Source organism: Aplysia californica, unplaced genomic scaffold (genome assembly GCF_000002075.1).
Source record: "Aplysia californica isolate F4 #8 unplaced genomic scaffold, AplCal3.0 scaffold00002, whole genome shotgun sequence".
NCBI classification, from domain to species: domain Eukaryota; kingdom Metazoa; phylum Mollusca; class Gastropoda; order Aplysiida; family Aplysiidae; genus Aplysia; species Aplysia californica.
Window position 1 is genome coordinate 3,059,211 of NW_004797272.1, and position 16,864 is coordinate 3,076,074.

Here is a 16,864-nt window from a genome sequence, read left to right on the forward strand (position 1 = left end):
TACGTTTCTTCCAAATGATACACAGACAGGAAAACAGAGCCGTTTTCTTGTGATTTCATGAGGTTCTGAGTTAAGCACTGTATATACAGACACCTGTTACAGTTGACACCTGTTACAGTTGTGTAGCTGATTTAGTAATGAATCATGGCGGGTAGTTATAGTGCATAGGGAATATTGCCTTACCCTTTATAGTTATTAAGCTTACTCGTGAGATTACTAGGGCATAGATAATGTGTTTTTCTCAGCTCTAGTTAAAGTTTCTGATCTAGAATATATGGTCATCAAGGCTTCTATGGCTTAGGGGTTTGGCTCTTTGCTATTGCTAAAAAAAGATATGAGTTTGATTCTCAGATGTGTACGTTTTTGGGTGTTTTAAAAAAAAATAAAATTGAGAATCTCCATCTGTCTGCTCAAAAACTGCATCCCATTCAGCCAGTGTTGGTCCTAAAAGTCACCCAGGGTCAAAGCTACCTGCCTCCCAAATGGTCTCAATTTACGTTGATGAGGGTGTTAAACACTTGCAATTTTTGAAACCACAGAGCTTCCTACACTAGTCTCCTTCTGTTTATTGTAATAGTGGATTTTTATCAGTGTACCAGTATGTCAAACTTTTTAGCTATCTTTTTAGTGAAAGTTTATCTTAAAAATCTTCTTGATTGTACGTGTGTCTACCTTACCTATTACTCTGCAAAAAAAATTCTGAAATTATGCAAACTGAGCCCAAAAATGTGAAGTTTTGTGATTCTGTTAATTTTATCAAAGAATGACAGAGGAAAATAATCAGAAATTATGCAAAAAAATGATCAAATTTTGCTAAATTATGCAGGGTGCTTAAAACAATGGGGACAGAATTTACTGTAATGCACATTAAAGCATCTCATTGAAATGAAAATGGTCAATATGAAAGCAATTAATCAATTTATTATCATTAACTTTCCTTTTCAGATGGCAGTCCTGCAGACTTAGGTGCTCAGTTCATTCACGGCAGAACTGGGAATCCTGTGTATGAGATTGCAGCCAAGTTGAAGAGAATTCCCTTTGCGGTGTCTATCAACCCAAGGGAGGAATCTTTGACCAACCCTGGCAACATCTTTTACACTTCTTCTGGGCACAAGGTGAATCATGGAGAGTAGTAACGTGTGACCTCCCCACATCTTTGTGCAACAGTATTGTTTGTTTGTGTGTGTGTGTGCGTAAATGTGTGGGCCTAGGATGTCTGTGTTTTTGTGTTAGTGTATGAGTGTGTTAGTGTGTGTATTTGTGGTGTTGTTTTTGTTTTTTGTGTTTGTTAGTCTGAGTGAATGAGTGTATTTGTGTGTGTGTACGTGTGAATGTGTGTTTGGGTTTTGTTGTTGTTAAATAGTCTCTCAATTTAGATTTTCTGTCTTTTGATAAGTCAGTTGTATTGAATAATAATTCTGCTTTGTACAGCTCTCAGAGCCTTCTAGGAATTAGGCGCTAAATAAATGTCATTTGTTCTTGTCATATTGTTATCTTTGTTTCACAAAATTGTCACACTTTAAAACTTTTCTCGTAAGTTTTATCCAAATACTTGGACAAGTGATACTAGCATATTTTTTTTTTTCTGCTCATGTTTCCAGTTCTTTGAGTTCTTTTAAGCATTTGACTTTGATTTTTTTTTTTATAGACTAACTCCTCATCATTTCATTCACTGAATTGTTTGTTTGTCTTTTTATCCACAGATTCAAAGGGATGAAGTGAATGATCTAATTCCTTTACTTGATGAAGTTGTGGAAGAGGAGCCTACAGATGGTAAGAAAAACACAGAGACGTGAGGACTGCATTTAGCTACTTTGAATTGAGGAACTTTAACGATTAAATGTTGTAAAAACCTGTTGTGGGTGCTTTGGCATTGTTTGCTCCTTCTTTCTTATCAAACATAATTTATTGTCTGTATCTGATCTCTCCTCCTTCTTTTTTGTTTGTTACCCTCTTGTATAAGTAACCCCTCTAATGTTCATATGACCTTATGCAGCTGCGAGCGCCGTAGAACCTCTACTAAAACTAAAACTGATCTTCGACAATTATATGACCTAATTGTATTGCCAGTGCCACAAAACTCTTACTGTTATAAAACATCCTCATCCCCATTCCCCCTTTAAACAGCCCTTTTGACCATTAATCGATATTCAGTACATTGTATGATATGCAAGCAGTGAATGTGTTGTTTTTGTAGCTGGTGCTTTTTACCTTGTTTCATGTATGAGTCACCGGTCTCCAATGCATATTTACTAAGAGGATGCAGTTTGCCTGTTGAAAAAACAAAATTATACCCGTATGTGTGACATTTTGGTGAAATCAAACTCTCATCACAATGTGTAAAGTGTAATGAAATCGAACAAACTCACATTTTTCTTCCCAGTGGGGGAAATTTTATAGAGTTTTTTTGTATTGAGCGCTACACCTTTTCATGTCCATCTAAAAACACATCCCAGCATTGATTTTTTTTTATATTTTGATTAAAGGCATAAAAAATATGAATTTGTCGTTTTCAAGGACACTTAAACTTTAAAATCACCAAGTTTTGGCTACTATTTTCTGATTAATTTTACCTCTGACATCAATGACCTTCACCTCCTACAATTACAAAGATCACAATTTTTGTTCAGGACAGATAGGTATTTCTTTTAACAAAAGTTAGAAAAATGGGTTGTTGGCGGATGCTCTGGTGTGGTTTGCTTCTTCTTTCCTATCAAACATCTATCGTCTTTATCTCACCTCCTTCTTTTTTATGTTTGTTACTCTCTTGTAACACTAATCTTCTAGCGCTCGTATGACCTTATGCAGTTTCGAGCGCCGTAAAACCTCTACTAAAACAAAGAAAAATGAATGAAAAATGATATCAATAATTGCGTAAGCCCTAAAATTGATGAGTGCCTGATTCCATCATGCCATGACACATATGCTACCAGATTCTAATTTATGAAATAGAATTTTAGAAAAAGATTTTTGACTCTGTTTGAGTATATTTGTTTGAAAAAACTTCTTCAGGAAATGGTAAATCAGTGCAGGAAGCTCTCGAAAGTGTCTACTCCAAATTTCTCTCTGACAACGAAGGAAAGATAAATCCTGCCAAGAAGGAAGTCTATGAAGCTGCCTACAGGTAGGCCTACTTACCTAATCCAGTACTTGTTTTGGTTGTCACAATGTGTACAAAAAATTAGACTTATGTTTTCCCTGGTCTGATGTCAGATTTTTGCTCAAGCTGGATGATATGATATGAAGAGTTATATGCGTACACTGACTTTTAATAGATGAACAAATAAATAAATGGATAAGTAAATGAATAATCAGGATAATTTCTCTTTTAGGTCACTTCCAGGGATCTCCCATTTCCTGTGATTTGTCTCAACACTGCATTCAGAATTTTTACTTAATGCCGGATCCAAGTTTAACTCAAAATGTGAATTGCACATCAGAGACCGATGTCTACCTATCTTTCATGGGTTATCTCATATCCTATTTGTCCTCAACTGCTATCTCTCATGTCCCGCTCCCGTCCCCAAACACACTTACATGACTCCTTTAAATTCTATTTTCTCACCCTTCACTTTTGGTTGACTGAAGGCCTACTTTAGAGTAATTTCTTTTTTTTTTTTTTCATATATATCTGTTTCATTACATTTGCATAACATTAATTTCTTTTTAGATTTTAATTAATAACTATATGAACACTATTTCAGCAGCTGGGGTATCTGGTGGGGTTTTTTTTTGTTTTTTTTTGTTTTTTGTAATGTCAGCCCGCAACAAATTAAACTGGTATTCTCTATTCTGTTTTTCTGTCTATCGTTCCCTCTCTCCCTCCCTATCTCTTTATCTCTCTCTCAACACCCCCTCTCTTTCCCCACAGCCTCTATCTCTCTCTTTCTTTTGAAGCATAGATCATAACTAATAACCATTTTTTGTAATTATGTCACTGTTTTGTTTTTAGTCTTTAACTGTGTGTGTGTCAGTAAGTAGTAGGCAACTCAGGACACAATGGATTTACCTGAAGGTTTATCCAATCCATTGTTATCTCCTGTGAGTCTTTTCATCTTCCTCTTTTCTTTCTTTCTCTGATAGTTACTCTGTGCTAGTGTAATTAAATCATTCACTTCCTGTCTGTGAGACAAACAGTGAAGTAAACAGCAGGACTACAAACTACTTCAGATCATGCCCAAATTGGGCCTGCGAAAAACTTTGGGTCTCTCTCTTCAGGAAAGATATAGTTGTGTTAACAAGATTAAATATTGGACACACGTCTCTCTGACACACAGCTATTTCCTACAGGAATATGAAGAAGCTTTTTGTGTTGAACATGGTGCCAGCCTGATGATGCATATCGTAATAGAATGTCCAGATTTTGGATAAGAGGGAAGAAAATATTTCGAATGCAGTCATCTAAGAAAGTTGTTCTCTCTCTTTGATCCTACAAAATACTTGATTGTATGAGGCCAATTGGTCTTAATGCAACATTTAAACAGATTTTATTTTTAAGATATAAAGTATTGTTGTTATTTTTTGTGAAGGAAAAAAAAACCCATTTCCACCATTCCAATTTTGCACCTGAAATCAGGCACTTGAGTCCAGTGTGCTCATATGACCTTTGCAGTCACGAATGCAACAGAACTCCTACGAAACTAAACTAAATCATATACTTAAATTCTGTTTCTAGCATTCATTGATGGTGTTTTTGAGCTTCCTCTCAGCAGTTCTTCCTTATCCCCATGTCTCTGCTCCAGACAACTAAATGTGAGGCATGCTGACAAAATGAGTAATTCAAGCAATCCATGAATTGAGATATTCGCCCAAAGTCAACACTGCAGTCAAATTTGTATATTTTTTATTGATACCATATTCTTCAAATACAACGTGTCATTTCTCACATTATATTTATCAATCATGCAAACACTATTTGTAAATTTTACATCTATCTTCGTAGGTTAAACCCGAAAAGTAACTCCTTTGTCTGCTTGCCACAGAAATAGTTGATACTTTGACTCTAACAAAATTTTGCTGTTGTCTTTACCCTCACACCTGACTCTGGCTTGTACATGACTAAATTTTGTTAATAGTACTGTTAAATAAATCCTCAATCCAACAAACACCTGTGTTTATCAGATGGTTCAGCAAGTACATCCAAGTAGACAACGCCACCGATGACCTCAGCCTGTTATCTTGTGATTCCGAGTATGTCGTCTTGCCTGGAGATCGCTTCACGGATGTGGACAACGGGATGTCGGGTCTGGTGGCCACTCTGGCAGAACAGCTGCCCCCAGGAGTTGTCCAGCTGAATACACCAGTCTCTCGCATTGACTGGACTGGTGAAGAAGTGAGTGCAAGAGCCAGTTATCTTTTTATTGTAGTTATATTTGCTTCTTGCTAGAAATGCCCTTGACTCCAAACAAAATAACTCTGCCAGGCTGGATGTACTTTGATACTAGTGGTTTCCAGAAATCTGATTCATTAAAATGTTTGTGCTTTTCCAGGGGTTTTTTCTTTTTAATAGATAGATATTATATGCATAGCACAAGTTCCTGCTCAACTGCCCTTTACAATTTATATTCTTCGCTTGTACAGTTTCGTTATCCTAGTTCCTTCCGTAAGGCTGGCTAATCGATCAAGGTTCCGAATTATTAGGTTTTGGGGTAAACATCCCTTCTTTATTTTAAATAAAACAACTACAAAACATTTAATTGTGTTGTGGAAACTGCTAATTTTCAACAATGCAAAAAATATTGACTATTGTAACAGAAAAGTCCACATCCTTAGCATATATTTTTGCTGTAACCTATGTATTTTGCATTAAGCTTTGTTTTGATTTATGTCTACAGAGATAACAGAAGGTTAAAGAATACTGCAGTAGCTAGATAATTTTAGAGAGTGTTGAACATACTGCACGTCTGTGCTAGTTAACCAGTTGCTCTCGCTCTGTAGCAAATTAATAGACAATAAATAAGTTTTGTGCTGGCATAGACTTATGTTCATGCTAGTATGTCCATCTGTTTTCAGTGAGTAAGTTCCACTAACCACTGACTATATTTTATTTGTAGACCAAATTTTATCACATTTCACACATATAACAAGCATTATGGATCTTCAAATACGCAATAAAATTTTAGGAAAAAGTTTAATTGGCATGGAGATGGTAGTCATATTGGATTTTGTTTATGTATCTTATACAGTTAATATCTCACTTATTTTAATTGGAAATATGTTATAATTTTGCATGCATGTTAAGACACAATAGTTCTTTAAAAAATTGTTTAAACAATTTTTCCAAAACAAAAGAGACTATTTTTAATTAATTCTTTCTTGAGATTGTATTCAACACTGCAAAAAATCTGTGAACATTCAAACTCAAGACACCACTAACAAAAATCTGTTCCTTATGGAAAATTCAACGACGCATTTTTTAGTGTTAGTTTCTTCTCTTCATTCTGCAGAAGTTTCATGAAGATTGGAGGAAAAATGGCAGAGTTACTAAAACGTATAAAGGAAAAACAGGGTTTCGAGAAAAAAAGGAGGGTCTGTATGAGGATGGTCGTGACTAACGTGCCTAATATGTGACAAAATAAATAAAGGTTAAGTGTGTTCTTATGTGATGAAATAGTTGTAAGAGAGTCTGAAAAAAAACAACCAAACATGCCCACATCTCAAAATCCATAATTTTAATCCAAATTAGAACGTTCAGCTGCCTACCCTTTCATTAACTTACTTTGTTCCCTGTGGAATAGCAAATTACTGGGACCAACAATACACTGTCAAAATCAGACGTGTTGTTAGCCTATAAATCTAAGTGATTTTCAGTTATTTTTATTTTGCCTTTCCACAAACACCTGTGCGCCTATTTATTGTTCAGCAGAATGCCTCTCAGTATCAAATGACAAATGTTGTCTGTCAGCGTTATCTATTAGTTTTTTGAAAATGCAGCTATGTAGCCTTATTGATTTTTTTCTTTAATGAATCTCCTTCAGACTGACAATCCAATACAGTCATCTGGATCCAAACCCGTACGTGTCACTTGTGAGAATGGAAACACTATAGAGGCAGACCATGTGATTGTCACCATCAGCATCGGTTGTCTGAAGGCCACACACAAGACTCTTTTTCAGCCGTTGTTACCCGTGCCAGTACAGGAGGCTGTAGAACACACTGGCTTTGGATTAATCGGAAAGGTCAGTTTATTTCAATTATATTATTCTAAATGAGGCAAGAGAGGCAAAAGTAGACCAAAAATAACTTATATAAAAACTGGGACAGATGGCAACAGGAACAAAAGACCACCACGTAATATGGGGGGGGGGGGGGGGGTAGGGCTTCAAAACAGGGAAATGAGTGGCAACACATGAGAGCTGATGTCCGTTTAAGATCTGGCACTTGTAGTAGAACAAGTTTTAACTGGGCATGTGTTTTGTGTAGTGTGTGCATGTATTCCTGGTATTTTCCATGTGTTTTATGCTGTGAATGTGAGAAAGGCGTGTGGTCCAGACGCTGTGCAACCAAAATTCTGAAAATGTGTTCAGCGCGACTTAGTTTTATTTACACCTATATTATCAAAAAGAAAAAATTACTGAAATGAATGACCTAAGGCCAATAGCCTTAACACCCGTAGTTATAAAATGTCAGAAAAAAATTGTGCTAAAAAGACTACGAACATACATAGGACCCGTCCAGGACCCTCTACAATTCGCATATCGTCCCGGGAGAAGTGAGGAAGACGCCATTCTACTATTTCTTGACAACATATATAGACACTTAGACAAGCCAAAAACTTACTGTAAGATCCTGTTTGTTGATTTTTCGTCAGCCTTTATTACTATCCAGCCAGCTATCTTTTTAAAGAAATTAGAAAACATAGGTGTTAACGTCAATTAAATATCATGGATAGACAATTTTCTTACCAACCGAACCCAGTATGTAAAATTAAAACATTCATCATCGACATACATCACAACAAATACAGGGGCCCCTCAAGGATGTGTTTCGTCACCAGTTTTATTCACACTATGCATGAACGATTGCCAAATAAACAACAGTAACATCAAGTTGATAATATTTGCAGATGATTCAACCGTAATTGGGCTAATTCAGGCTGACCATAACAGAACCGCTTACCGGAATTTTGTACTTAACTTTTTTGAACGTTGTGAAAATCATAGGCTGCTTTTAAATGTGAAAAAAACAAAAGAACTTGTTGATTTTAGAATAAAGAAACTGCCCCTGCAGCCACTCGAAATTAGATGTGAAAACATCGAGCAAGTGTGTGTCAGACTATAAGTATTTGGGTGTTACAATAGACAACAAACTCAACTGGAGTGTCCCACACTTCTCTCCTGCATAAAAAAAGTGAACAAAAGACTATTTTTTCTAAGGAAGCTGAAGTATTTTAAAGTTGATAAAACATTGATGTCCATGTTCTCCCATTCAACCATAGAAAGTATGATCAATATTTGTATAACAGCATGGGCTGGGAACACAAGACAACAAAATAAAGACAAATTAAATCGACTAATACGGAAAGCACGTAAAATTTCAACATCTACATTCCCCTACTAGGATGAATTGTATATAACAGCTTGCACTGAAAAAATAAATTCCATCTTTTTAGACAACAAACATCCCTTGTTCCCTCAAATAAAAACATCAGTCAGAAGTAAAAGACCTAGGCTTCTGATCTGTAACAAAGAAAGATATATAGAAGGTAATTTTTACCATCATCTATCAAAATGCTTCCATCATTATAAGTATACTTACGACCTTAGAGCATGGGTCAAAATAACATTGAGTGTGTATCTAGCAAAAAGCTTTTTAATGGCTGCATCGATTGACATGCAGTTTTCGCCAAAAGATTCTATAAAATACTCTCCAGATCATGACGCCCTTCGTTTTTTTCAGTTTTGAGACAGTTTTGCTGTAAAAAGCTAAATTTCTGTATTTCGCCAATCGCTTTTTTAGGCTGACGCTTCTGTCTCTGTAATTTAGAAAAGGAGGTTTCCGTTCACTAACCGTGCGCACTGTTTTAAGAGTATAGATCGAAACCTTCTAATTTGTGCAACTCTCAAGATTTATTGCTCCATACCAGTAGAATGTAAATATCATAGACATAAGCCAATCACTTTCGGCTGACGTTAATGCACCGATCATTCCTTTCATCGAAAGGGGGCCCAGCTAGTTGTTTATATTGCTGCTCATTTATATTATGCATGTGATTGTAAGCCTACGTGTGTGCGCATGTGTGTGCGCGTGTGTGTATGCGTGTGTGTGTGTGTGTGTGTGTGTGTGTGTGTGTGTACACGTGGTGAAACACCAAACCAATGTGCCAGGATCTGGACAATAAAGATGTATCTTAAAACAAGGGGGGGGGGGGGGGGAGAGAAAATGTGTCTTCATGTATTTGCAATATCTTTGAGATGTTTGAGAGCAGTGGAGACATATGATTTTGTTTCACATTTTGAGTTTTGGAGGGCTTGTGTAGTGTATTCATGTTTAAGTGATATTTTGAATGTGTGTAGGTGAAATGTGTGTTTGTAATATTTTGTCTGTGTTTGTGTAGCATTTTGATGCTGTTATTTGAATGGTTTTAGTGTTGTAGTTCATCATATACGTGAATGTGTATCAAATTCAAAGGTATATGTCGAACATGTAAGTGAATGTTTGCAGAATATTTTGTAGTGTTTGTGTGCATATGAACTTTTGAGAGTGTATTTATGTGAGTGTAAAACCAGGAGAAGAATAGAAATAGAGTGAGTAAGAGATTTTGTAATGATAGGGGAGATTTTCAAGTACTGATGAGAGTTTTTCTCAGTGCACATTTGGTTATACACAGAATAACGCTTTCTGGTTTCTTAATTTTTATCCATTTTGTATTCTTTTCACACACAGGAAAAGATAAGAATTTATTATTTCCTTTTCTCTAGATTTTTCTGCAGTTTGAGGAAGCTTTTTGGGAAGACTACAGAGAGTCAACGCAAGACAACTACTTTGAGTCATACGAGTTGCTCTGGCTGGATTCTCATTTACCGACCATCCAAAGTGACAAAAGTAAAAGGAAAACCAAGGTACAAGTAAATCAATTCCTGTTTTATATTTGAGAGAAAAGAAAAATGAAAGGATTTTCTTTCATTTCAACGTACAATACAAAGTAAAGAAATTAATAATAATGATAATAAATTGCATTTATATAGCGCATTTCCACAAAGAAGCGCTCAATGCGCTGTACAATAATACAAAGAACATATGAAGCGCACAGCTCCTATAGTAATCCTCCTTCTCTCTCTCTCTCTCGCTAGTCTCACTCTGTCTTTCTCTCTCTGTCTCTGTTTAATAGGGATGAAAAGGAATTAGAAAAGATACAGGCAGACTATATGGGGACCAGCAACAATGAGAGCATAGAAAAGTGAAAACTGGTACAAAGGTAGATAATTATCTATATTCTGCTTTCTCTGGTCCCAGCTGATGTAGAAGTGTGTACGTCCTTACATTACACAGTAAATCCAGTTTACAGTAGGCATAATAAGGATAGGAAATAATATTTTTATAGTGCCAATTCCCACCCGACAACGAGCTGTAAGGGCTTTACAATCTATATGAGGCAGTGTGATGAAATCGGGTGCTCATCAAAATAACAAAATTGGAGAGCCCCCTTTCGATGAAAGGAATGAGTTATTTTTCCGCCAGTTTGGAAATTTTTATCGTATTTTTATTTTTTGGCTTATCATCTCTTAGGTCCTTATAAAAACACATTTCCATGTGAATTTTTCTGAAAAACATTGATTAAATGCACAAAACATGTCATTTTTCAGTTTTCAAAGACTCATTAGCTATAAGAGTTACCGATATTTGGTGGTCATTTTCTCTCTAATTTCACCACTGAAACCAGGCGACCTCACTTCCTTCAATTGCAAATAATATTTTGAATTCTATTCATGATAAATGGATATTCATTTCATTGGAAGCAAGGCAAATAAATCAGCTTTCAGATGATACCAATAACTCCACAAGCCCAAAAATTGACGAGCGCCTGATTCCACCATGTCATGACACATATTATTACTCCAGCAGACCTGATAGTATTCTGAAACAAATCTTAACTTCCTTGGAAGCATACAGTGCAAGCTGTCATACGAGTACACTGTGGCAATTCCAGGTTTCTAAAAATACCTAATATCTCTGAAATGGTTATAGTTAATTTAATGTCCATAAGAAAAAAGGAATTAATATGGATTGATATTGCATCTCTAGCAATATTAGTAAGGAGATATGATACTTTTATCGAATTCTAATCTTTTAAACGTCACTATTTTTTTTGTTCTCTTCAGAGTGGTCACCCATGGTGGTATGGCTTTCATAGTGTGGAGACGATGTACAGCCACCCTAAGGTCCTGGAGATGTGGCTGACCACAGAGCAGGTAGGCCAAATGGTCGCTTTTAAGCACAAGGGGGTTATCCCGATAAATGCTGTTTTGAGAAAATCGAAGTTAAAGTTTTTGGATCCTTAATCAGTCTCTTTAAAATAGAAGGAAAGTTTTCTCTATACTCGAACAAATATACACACCAATGAAACTAAACTTCTCCTATAGGTAGGGCAATGCCCACTTTTAGTGTAGGTCAAGATTTCTGGAATCCCCCGAAATCTGGGTTAGCCCGCTTGTCATTAAAAGCGACCAAATATAAACAGAATCTGGAAAGACATAATGATAATAATAATAATGATGACAGTAATAAATGGCATTTGTATAGCGCTCCTTTGAAAAATTTGAGGTTTTGAGTGTTAAAGCTAAGATTTCTCATAATGACCAAAATATGACTCTTCAGGGTTTTTATTTCCTTTGTACAGTCGATTCCACTTGTGCTGAGGTTGCATGAGATGATCTTCGGTAAGGTGATCTTTTTCTCTGGTTCCAGCACCTCTTTTTCTATACGTTTGTTAAGTCAAACAGTTATGTTAAGCTCAACTCGAATGTAAATACGCTTGAGTAGAAGTGCTTTTTTACCCCAGACTGCAAGTATACAACTGCTGAATTGATATGTTTTGCGGGTATACGGTCAAATGTTTTGCTGTAAAATTTTGACATGGGTTATACATCAGGTAAAAATACAATCTTTTAAAGCCAGTTAATGCGCAATAAACCTACATGGTACGTGTAACTCCATAAAATGCTGAGGGAAGCTTGATTGTAAAGTTACCTGGCAGTCCAATGAGTCGGGTCTGTCAGGGGGCCCCCGTCCAAGATAAGTGTTGCCTCGTCGTGGTCCTGAGTTCAACTGAATACCTCAGTGAGTCTCTCAGACGATGTCTCTCTATTTCGCGCCGGACTCTTGACGTCATCCAAGGGCGTGCCACTCCCCTAATTATCTTGTCCCCACAGTAAAGATAAGAGTCATGTCCCTTGACATCACACTTGATGAGTAGGTGTGTGGGACATCAGTCATCATGACACACTAACCATGTCTGTTGTTACTTCCCCTCCCGTCAATGCTGAAGTTAACTCTTTAACCATGCAATTTAAAATCACGTTTCTGCGTAATTTTCCAGTGTTTGTGGAAATGCTAAACGACAAATTGCGTTTTTTAAAAAGCTTGTTTCGCATCAAACTGATCAATAAAGTGTTACCTAGACGTAGAATTAATTTGTCTTTGACTTCCGGGTCAAACTAAAGGCTTGTCAGCTCATACTTTGTTACTTTCAACCCGTACCATAATACAATAATAACTTCACATCGGACGGTGGTACCGCCCAGCCATAGTTACGGACCTCGACTACCGAACGCTGCCACCGTTCAGACATGGTTAAAGAGTTAAGTACTCATCCCAAGAGCCCAACACAGGGCACCTAGCTGAGTCCAAGAGCTTAACCATTAGGCCACTCCACTAACACCACAAGTGGTCACTGCAAAACACTTAAGGTGCAAAAAGATGTGCTTTAAATACTTTGCACCATTTCTTTTTTTCTTTCTTTCTTTCTTTTTTTCCTTCTTTATTTCTTTTTCTCTTTCTTTCTCAGACCTGTGCAATGATGACTGTTATATATTTAAAGGGATGAAACCATATGTCATGAGAAAAATATTGGCAATACAAATTTTAGTTGGTTTAAATCATGCAGTCTTGAGAAAGGCATCATGAAAATTTCTGCGTCCTTTATTCGTTTGTGATAACTTAGCTAGCTGTAGTTTTCAGCAAGTGGAAAAGACAACTGCAAAATTGTCCTGGAACTAAAGAAGTTGCATAGGAGTGACTTGTGGAAGGTATGCAGTGCTGCTTAGTGGCAACGAGGTTATTTAACGCCATGGGAATTTTCCCACAGGGACAAAAAAGTATCAAGTATCATCTGATCTCATCTCTTCTTATGTCATCTAATCTCGTCTCGCTTTGTCTTTTCTTTCTTTCCTTTTCTTTTCTTATCCTGTTTTGTCTATACACTGTCCTATCCTATCTTATTTTATCTGATCTTATCTTAAGAGTGGTAAGAAAATAAGATAACTTTATAAGCTTTTCCAAAATGTGTTCCCCCACCTCTTTGACCTCCCAGATTTGGGTATTGCCTTGTAAATAAGGCTTAGCATGAAAAAGCATGTACATTTTGCATTGCTACTTCATGTCAAAGATTGCAGAACAGAATTTCATTTTTTTTAAACTTCTACTTATCTGTCTTATATCTTTTTATTCTGACAGACTGAACTGAGTGACGACCTCTCAGATGAAGAGGTCATGGCCGTGTGTACAGATGTGCTGCGGGCATTCATCAAAGATTTTCCAGTTCCTGATCCACTGGCAATATACAGGTAGGAATGTATTTTTTCCCTTTAAAATGTTGATGTTATTTGTATTGTCTTACAAGAATATGATATACAGTATTTTTAGTAAATCCAATATTGGAGTTTTGCTTCTGTAACGTTTAATTTCAGTTTAACTTTCAATCTACATCAAGTGAGCACTTCTTAGTTTAACATTGTCCGGCTGTTTATGAATAGTTAATATTTGAGTAACCTGCACAAGTGTGGAAACAAGAACATCGTAGTGTCTCCTGGCCAGGAAATGGCACATGTAACCTGGGCACACACACACTGGTAACTGAGTGGAGATGGGAAATTATCTACCAGCAGTGTCTTTTTTTAAATGGTAACAGAAGCCTACCCTCTGCCCAGGAAATGTATTAAAAGATGTATCTTTATAGCTATACCTTGTACAAAAGATGACCAATACAGCTGTTTGGGGAAATAATAGTCTTGAAGAAAGATTTCAAATGTTTACTGCATAACTTTTGTTTTCAGTAACTAATTCGACCCATTTTCAAGAGTGCCTTCATTAGTTCGCTCCAAGCAGATTTCTTGTTATTAAAGTTTCTTTTTAGTAGCACATATCAGTTCTACCATTTCTGGAGCAAGGATGTTGTTTACAGATTAGATTGTTAGTTCCAACAATTTGATTTTAAACCATAGAAATTGCCTGTTGTTTCCAGGTCCTCTGTCATTTTTTAAAGTACAGTACATGCAGTTATTACAATTTTACAGGAGAGTCAACAAACTGAACGTTGTTATTAAGAAAACGTTTGCTTTTGAAGATAAGAGGAAGTTAATTACTATCAAAATTGTCTTCTTAGAAATATTGACTTTGAATGTACAAAGATTTTGTTTTCCTTGCAAACATTCAGTTTTTTGGCTCTCCTGTAAAATTATAAAACCTGCATGTACTGTACTTTTAAAAATGATGGCAGAGGTATGGATGGAAGTTATGACATTCTGCCTGGAAATTGTTATTGATAAACAAAAAGATTTTTTATCAGTGAACATAAATCTGAAAGTTTTTCATTTAGCAGCATCAATTTAGAGTTACTTTCATCTATAGCATGAATCAATGCCATAATATTTCATTTAATACGGAAGAGAGGACTTGCTTGGCTAGTTTTATTCTCTTTTATTGTTAGATGAGTATTGCCATGCTGAGGAAAACAATCTTCACAAAGTAGTATTTCTATCACATTATTGTCTTGGTAATAGTTATTTTCTAGTATGATCGATGAGAAAGATTTTAACATTGTGCAAAGATTTTTGGTTTTCTTTTTATGTGTTTTTCGTTATTTTACTTGGGTCAGTTATTTGTATCTAGGGTGCAATGGTTAGAATTTTTGTTGTTGCTTGCAGAAGATGAAAGTTCGATTTTTGAGAATGGAAATTATATCTTCGAACATCTGCATCTGTCTGCTGGAATGCTGTATCTCACTCAGCCCAAGTTGGCCCTGACAAGGAAAGATGGAGCAGCCTGCCTCCTCAAAGATCTAGATCATACTGATTAGGTCGTACAAGATTAATTGGTCGCTTTTAAACATAAGGGGGCTATCCTGAAAAATGCTGTTTTGAGAAAATCGAAGGTAAAGTTTTTGCCCCTTGTTCAGTTTTTTTTAAAACAAGAAGAGTTTTCTCTATAACCAAACAAATATACGCACCAATGACACCAAACTTCTCCTATAGGTAGGGCAATGTCCACTTTTGGTTTGGTTAAGATTTCTGGAAACCCCCGAAATCTAGGTTAGCCCACTTGTCTTTAAAAGCGACCAATAACTATCAGTCATACTTGAGTCAGTGTTCTTGTTTTTACTGATAAAATAATTTACATCCTCAGAACGAAATGGTTCAACAATCCCTACATCAGAGGCACTTACTCATACGCCAGCACTCAGTTCAGGAAACAAGATAAAAAACACTTTGGCCGCCCAGTACCCTCTTATCAAGTAATTGTCCTTTATTCTCAACTTATATCTGTCTGACTCGTGTCACATGTTTTTTGTATTACTGTAATCTGTTATTTATATTTTGTTCATATATCTCTTCTCAAAAGAAGGTTTTATGCAATTTACAAATAATTATTTCGCTGACAACCCTGTAATATTCGGGAGCTCTCGTGGCCTAGAGGTTAAGGTGTTGGCATCTCATTCAAAGGTCCCAGGTTCGAATCCGGGTAGCGACCAAAAAATGTTGTTCTCTAAAATTGTCTCCTTTCACCTCTTTCCTGCTCTGTAGCTATCTTTTGTCGTCTGCTTTCGTCTCCTCTTTCTCCCCCTCACCTCCTTTGCCCCCTCCTCTGGGCTCCTGACTCTCTCTGCAGCCTTTCCACTGCTACTCCTTGGCTTCTTCTTACTGCTGTCTTTCAGCCACACACCTGATCTTTGTGTAGGAAAGATCTACACCTAATCTTCTCGGACAAGGGGTGAAAATTCTCAGAAGACTCGTGTGCAATTGCGCATGTTAAAGATCCCTTGGTGATCTAAAATCGATAAGAGTAAGCTTCGGCCACTACCCAGGCGAAATTCTAAATTTCCTACCAACTGAAAATATTAGGTGTGTCCCACGCGCTCATATGACCTTATGCAGTTGCGACCGCTGTAAAACACTTACCAAAAAAAAAACCAAAAAAAAAAAACCCACCTATAATATTACTTTACTGTCTCAACTTGCAGGAAGGCATCGCTGTACAATAGAGCTGTGCTCCTTGGACTTTACCATTCAATATTCATAAAGAATGTATTTTCATATCATTTTCTCAACTCACTATCAAATTCATCATTGTACAGTAGTCTCCGCCAAAACGCACACCATACAACAGCTCGCTCCACTTAAATGCATACTTCAATCAATGAAAGACACCTGCAGGTAAAGCTCTGCAAAGCATGTACATGTATCTTGATAACAAAGACAAGTCTAGACCATCAGATATTTGGTGAGGCTGCTCCTCACAAACAGTACAAAGAATGTGACGGTGACGGACAGCATGTTCATATCCTACAAACTCATAGAGCTGTATGAATAATATGGGGTGTTTTTTGTTGTTTTTTTGGAGCGGGGGGGGGGGTGTTGGAGAGAGTGAG

At 36.6% G+C, this 16,864-nt stretch overlaps 1 protein-coding gene across 1 annotated transcript in view; it reads left to right on the forward strand.

Moving 5' to 3' along the window:
- Positions 1-945: 945 nt before the first annotated feature.
- Positions 946-16,864, forward strand: part of LOC101853656 (spermine oxidase) — a gene marked incomplete at its 5' end in the record, with an annotated part of 19,073 nt that continues 3,154 nt past the window's right edge. The window contains 9 exon segments of the mRNA XM_013090273.2: positions 946-1,115; positions 1,704-1,773; positions 3,013-3,124; positions 5,122-5,332; positions 6,978-7,178; positions 9,921-10,061; positions 11,322-11,411; positions 13,675-13,784; positions 15,622-15,730. Of these exon segments, the coding sequence (XP_012945727.1) occupies positions 946-1,115; positions 1,704-1,773; positions 3,013-3,124; positions 5,122-5,332; positions 6,978-7,178; positions 9,921-10,061; positions 11,322-11,411; positions 13,675-13,784; positions 15,622-15,730 (1,214 nt within the window).